Source organism: Sorex araneus, chromosome 1, assembly GCF_027595985.1.
Source record: "Sorex araneus isolate mSorAra2 chromosome 1, mSorAra2.pri, whole genome shotgun sequence".
Taxonomy (NCBI): Eukaryota; Metazoa; Chordata; class Mammalia; order Eulipotyphla; family Soricidae; genus Sorex; species Sorex araneus.
In genome coordinates this window covers 411876970-411883464 of record NC_073302.1, presented here as the reverse complement: position 1 = coordinate 411883464, position 6495 = coordinate 411876970, and the positions used below count along the sequence as shown (strand labels likewise).

General features: G+C 40.5%; 1 protein-coding gene across 2 annotated transcripts; it reads left to right on the top strand.

Moving 5' to 3' along the window:
- Positions 1-1029: 1029 nt before the first annotated feature.
- On the top strand, positions 1030-5457 carry GPR85 (G protein-coupled receptor 85). Of its 2 annotated transcripts, XM_055141419.1 has the most exons (3): positions 1030-1430; positions 1633-1749; positions 2854-5457. In XM_055141419.1, the coding sequence occupies exon 3, from the start codon at positions 3024-3026 to the stop codon at positions 4134-4136; it is 1113 nt and encodes a 370-aa protein (XP_054997394.1). In that variant the 5' UTR covers positions 1030-1430; positions 1633-1749; positions 2854-3023; the 3' UTR covers positions 4137-5457. The 2 variants fall into 2 exon arrangements, with proteins under 2 accessions (XP_054997394.1, XP_054997386.1); XM_055141411.1 differs by lacking the exon at positions 1633-1749.
- Positions 5458-6495: the final 1038 nt, after the last annotated feature.

The following is a 6495-nucleotide window of genomic DNA, read 5'->3' as shown; positions in this document are numbered from 1 at the left end:
TATTTTTTCTGTTTCATTAACAGATTATAAAGCAATAAGCACGCAGGAGGAGAAGCAGACGTTTTACATTGGGAATTAATGAAAGCATGTCTACTCGGTTTTTGGTTTGTTTGGCTTTTTTCTTTCTCTCTTTCTCGCTCTCTCTTTTTGTGTGATGGGGAGTTGTCTAATCATATACCACCCCCACAAACAAAACTCTTCAAAAATGGTAAAATAAGGAAATGCTTGATGCCAGAGGCGTATCTCTAAGCACCCAGGTGTCAGGCTAGAGGTGTACTGTGATATCATCGGACCTTTTGGATGGGTGTAAGTTCTAAGAATTCGTTATATTCCTAGTATTTTTCTTCCGTAATAACAAAGGGGGTGGGGGTGGTAGAGGAAACTCACATACACAAAAGCTTTGACTTACCAATCTATTGGTTAGCCGCACTTGCAGAAAGGGCAAAAAAGAAGCTGTTGCTCGGTGGGGTGGAATGCTATGGAACAGGTCATGAAAAACGTAAAAGAGCCTGATTCATTAGAAGGGAGAATGGATGTAAGTCATTTCGCAATTGTCTGAACTTAGCTTCTCCCAACTTAAGCGTCTATTGCGTGCATTCAGAGAAAGGAAGATGACTGACAAAGAGAGAGGGCTGCTCTAATCTGCTTTCTCTCCTTCCATTGACAAGATTTTTTTTTTGACTGCATTTCCCATCCCTCTTTCTTTTCTTTATCTTGTTTTCAGCTATCGTGCAAATGCAAAGGTCAGGTGGGGGAAATCATTAAAGAAGACACGTAAAAGAAGCTTCTAAAAAGCTTTGGGTCTCCCTGGAAGAGAAAGGAAGGAAAAATTCGAGGAAGGCGAGGGTTCCCGGACGCGCTGGAAGGGGGCTAACGCCCTAAGCTCAGCGGCATCTCGGTGAACTGCCCGAAGGGACGAGGAGGGTGGGCCGGGAGGGGGGGGGGTCCCAACGATCCCTCCCCACCCCACCCCTCTGCTCCCCCACCCACCCCCATCCCCCCCACCACCACCACAAATGCGGGGAGGGAAAAGTTCAGAAGCAGTCACAGGGGACGAAAGGCTAATTTTGCCAGCTCAACGGGGCAGGACATTCAATGAAGCAGACTAGCTCTGCAACGGGTCGGGGTTCCTGTTGGCTCCAGAGAGGCTGAACCAGCCCCTGCGGCCGCCCTCGCCGCCGCCGCCGCCGCCGCCGCCGCCGCCGCCGCCGCCGCCGCCGCCGCCGCCGCCGCCACGGCCCCTGCGTTACTGAGCGAGACGGTGCCGCTGCGACAGGGGAGGACGCGGCTGGAGCTCAAGGAGGCTTCAACGCGCAGGCGCCGGCGAGCCCTGCCTGGATGCTCAGTCAAGGCACTAAGGCAGAAAAAAAAAAATCAGCAATTTATAGAAAGAAGAAGCTATAGTCTGTCGGGATATCCAACACCAACAGGTAGGAGGATATACTCTCGGTTAAGTTTTGGGGGAGGGGGGCGCACAGTGTTGGTGAAACTGCAGGTTCACCGGGAAACAGCCCTCCCTGAGGTGTGTGTGCGTGTGTGTGTGTGTGTGTATGTGTGTGTGTATATGTGTGTGTATGTGTTTTTAAACAATAAACTGCATAATGGAAGTCCATTCAGACAATGCATCTTCAGTAGGGCTTATTGAGAGCTCCATTTCTGGAAAGTGTTGCAAGGCTGGGGATAGCACACTGCGAATCACTGGGAACAGTTCCCTTGCAGCAAAGAAGCAATCTCTCTCCCCATCTTCGCGTATGTAATGCATGCCTCTCTCTCTCCCCTCCCCCTCCCCCACCCCCCATTATAAATCCAAGGGTGGCGGATTTCAGGTTTCGTAATGTTGCATGATGCGATCGGTATTTACCCGGGGATGTACCGGTGGGGAAATTAAAACCATCGGATGCAGCTTTGCCTGGGCTTCGATCAGCATATTCCGGCAAGTGAGAAGTGGCAAAGGAAACATGCTTCGTGGGAATAACAGAGGAAGCAGATTTCCCTGGTGTAATTCTCAGGCACCTAAGAGAAATGTTCATTGTGTTTTAAAATGAAGCCACTTGCGATTTGCAACAAAGATTATCGGTGTAAATGGGAAAGGCTTAATTGCCCAAGAAATACAGGTTCATGTTAAATTCATTTGAATTCAAGCAGTCAAATGGAAGTGCATTATTCCTCTGGGTGTGTTTCCCTGGCCAATATTTACATTAACCATTTTTAATAATCATGTGAGCTTAAAAGAGAAAAGATTTGCCAAAAATGGGGGGTGGGGTAAGGAGAAAAAGACAAAAGATTAAATCCCATCAAATCCTGGGACAAGTTCCTATTAATTTCAAAGTCTAATGTTGAAATTATGCTTTCAGATAAATCAACAAATACTCTTCTTATAAATCACAGCATGGATAGTGGCACTTGAATTAAAAGGTATATTTTTGCAGTGGTTCTTTGGGTTTATATCACCAGAGACGCTGCCAATAAAACACTGACAGTAACAGACCTCATATAAATGTAGGTAGTCTCCTCTCTGTCTCTCCTATTAGCAATGTTTTAGATTCTCTTGCAACAGAAGTGATTAATTCCTAGATTGATATATTTTCACAGTTGTGGAACATTTTATTCTTTCTGTCCTAAAGGTATCCAATCAAATGTATGTGCTCCAAAATGGGACATTTTTTTACGTTTCTAGTTCAGAAAACTCAGCAAGCCAATCCTCTTAAATTTCAAATAAAAATACTTATATATCAAGGAATAGTTTTCAAAAATAAAACTTTGTTTCTTCACAAATTAACAGCTTTATGTTAACAACTGCCTGACATCATTCCTTTTTAACTTAAGAACTGATAGCCCCTTCTTTTTTTCCAGATATTCTGATGGCAAATCAAATGGAAGAAAAGAGGAAGTATGACTGCAGCTGGGATCCATTCTTTTTGTGGATTACATTTTCTGTAAAATGTATGGATATATCTTTTCCTTGTTCTTATATCTAGATCATGAGACTTAACTGAGACTGTATCCTTATCCTCCATCCATCTATGGCGAACTATAGCCATGCAGCTGACAACATTTTGCAAAATCTCTCTCCTCTAACAGCCTTTCTGAAACTGACTTCCTTGGGTTTCATAATAGGAGTCAGCGTGGTGGGCAACCTTCTGATCTCCATTTTGCTAGTGAAAGATAAGACTTTGCATAGAGCACCTTACTACTTCCTGTTGGATCTTTGCTGTTCAGATATCCTCAGATCTGCAATTTGTTTCCCATTTGTATTCAACTCTGTCAAAAATGGCTCTACCTGGACGTATGGGACTCTGACTTGCAAAGTAATTGCCTTTCTGGGGGTTTTGTCCTGTTTCCACACTGCTTTCATGCTCTTCTGCATCAGTGTCACCAGATACTTAGCTATCGCTCATCACCGCTTCTATACAAAGAGGCTGACCTTTTGGACGTGTCTGGCTGTGATCTGCATGGTGTGGACTCTGTCTGTGGCCATGGCGTTCCCCCCAGTTTTAGATGTGGGCACTTACTCATTTATTAGGGAGGAAGATCAATGCACCTTCCAACACCGCTCCTTCAGGGCTAATGATTCCTTAGGATTTATGCTGCTCCTTGCTCTCATCCTTCTAGCCACACAGCTTGTCTACCTCAAGCTGATATTTTTTGTCCATGATCGAAGGAAAATGAAGCCAGTCCAGTTTGTAGCAGCAGTCAGCCAGAACTGGACTTTTCACGGCCCTGGAGCCAGTGGGCAGGCAGCTGCCAATTGGCTAGCGGGATTTGGAAGGGGTCCCACACCACCCACCTTGCTGGGCATCAGGCAAAATGCAAACACCACTGGCAGAAGAAGGCTTTTGGTCTTAGATGAGTTCAAAATGGAGAAAAGAATCAGCAGAATGTTCTATATAATGACTTTTCTCTTCCTAACCTTGTGGGGCCCCTACCTGGTGGCCTGTTACTGGAGAGTCTTTGCAAGAGGGCCTGTAGTACCAGGGGGATTTCTAACAGCCGCTGTCTGGATGAGTTTTGCTCAAGCAGGAATCAATCCTTTTGTCTGCATTTTCTCCAACAGGGAGCTGAGGCGCTGTTTCAGCACAACCCTTCTCTACTGCAGAAAATCCAGGTTACCAAGGGAACCTTACTGTGTTATATGAAGGAGCATCTGTAAATCTTTAGCCTTGTAAAACACTTACCTTCTCTGCTAAGTAATTGTGGCCTGTAGCCATATCCTGAGAAGAAAATTAAAAATGGGATCAGCAGTAATAAGGATTTGGGCAACATTCTGCAGTCTTTGCAATAGTTCACCTATAATCCTATTTTAAAATCTCAGAGTGATCCTGCTGACTGCCCATGAAGGTTTGTAATTAAGAAAGGACTGGACCACTGCCCTAAGTCTCTTTATGTGGTTGAAAACTAGATAATGAAAGTAGCAGGTGCTAAGTATCAGTGCTAAATGCTGTGTATATCACTACATATGAAAAAAATAATAAAAAAATTAGCAATGGACATCTTAATAAATTAAGTTGACATGAGGTAAATGTGTTGATAAAAACTAATTTTAGAAGTTTAAAGACTTTAAAACATTTCATACTATTATTGTTTTGCAAAGACTAAAATATTTGGGGACATAAAGTACTGTAATCCACTAAAGATGTGCCATGTATTATTGGATTATTACACTTTAAAAAAATCACCTTGTAAGTTTTGGGGAGCATTCCAAAACAGTATATTGGTTCCAATTAGAGTTTACTTTTTTGTATTAATACACTACTATTTCTAAATACCACTTTCCTTACCTACTAGTGAAATTGCTAGCATTGAACTGTATTATGTGGTTTTTGTTGATTTGGTATAAAGTTTTTCCAATTGCTTTCTATTTTATGAATGCTAGATATTGGTCTGGGAGGCAACATTATAGTACCAACCCATCACAATTGAGCAGTTCTAATAATGCAGAATAAACACATGTTGCCTTAAAGGGTTATCTAGTAGCGTTCATCTGATTTAGCATTGGAGCAAATAGTCAAAGGAAATCGAAATTGGTCATAGTCATGCATCAGTTAGTGCATGAACGATCATTCAATACTTTTTCCTTTTTCTTCACATGGTTTGAAAATTAAGGTGCACATCACTGGGATGATGAGATTTTCTTCTGAGGTGTACTACCCATTCTAGTGTATTATGAGAAGCAGGCAGTTGATGTATGTTTATATTTTAAGTCAGCTGTCAGGGAGAGACCACAGCCTTAGTATGACATCCTGCACAATTTGTGAAGCATTTATTCTACCGAAGGCACAGTCTTGTTTATACTTTCTGCACATTCAGTGTATTGGTCGTTTAAATTATTTCAGTTTTAACTCGTGAAGCTTATACTATGATTTCTGGTATTTTAGAAATACATTAGAGTCTGTGAGTCTCATTCTTTAAAATACAGATGTGTGAATTTCAATATAAAGTTGCATTTGCCAAAATTTACCCGTGTAGCCTGTTACTTTTCTTGGAATAAATTTAACGGTTTTTGGCACTTAATAAGTTTTTTTAACCTGGAAGGCAAGCACAAGCAAGAAAGACTAACTTATTGTGTGCTTTAAAAAAAAAATGTAGCCACTATATTCTGGAATTGGAAATGCATGAATGATAGGAAGCATAAAGATCACAAATAATATTATTCAGGAAAGCATTATTTGCTAGTTTATAATAATTAATCTTCTATTTATTCTTACAAGTCAATAATATTTAGAAATATATACCTCTTAGTTGGTTAGTTCAGACTTTTGATAACAACATCACATTTTAATTTGGGACATAGTAGACATTTAGGATTCTAAATATCTAACTTGTAAGAAGGATGGTTTATAATAACGTTATGACAAAACCAGAAAAGTTGCTAGTGTTTTATTTCCCATTGTTTTGGTTTGGGGTTTTTATTTTATTTTGCTACTTGAAAAATAAGATTAGGAATCTAATGGAACAAGTGTATATTGCTAGCACTTCTGTATAGAGAATATAAACATAAACAAGGAAAGAATAAATCACTAAAATGTTTCAATGAGATATCTAACTATTCAGTTTTACTCATGCAAGCACAGATCAAATCATGATTTAGTGAGCACCTTCTTTGACTTTATTTTCACTTTACACCAAAATTGATTGGATCTGAGACTGAGTTAAATGTACAACAGTGAGTTGAATGCACCAAGAAAGGCCCCCTGTTGGTTCTAAAATCATTATCCAAAATACAATAAAGGAAATGTTATCAAAAGATATTCTGATAATATTATGTTCCAACTCAAAAAATAAATGCAAGAGATTAAGTACAATGATTATATGTATGAAAAACTTTGCTTTTAGGTTCAAATATTACCATCAATCAGTAGAAAATTGAGCAGTGATCTGAGTCTAGAAAGACCAGAGTTTTTTAGCAACACTCACCTCCATTCCATAGAAAGAAAACCTGAGGCATCAATTAAAAGTAGGAGATTGAAGATTCAAGAGTAACAGCCCAAGTAAGAT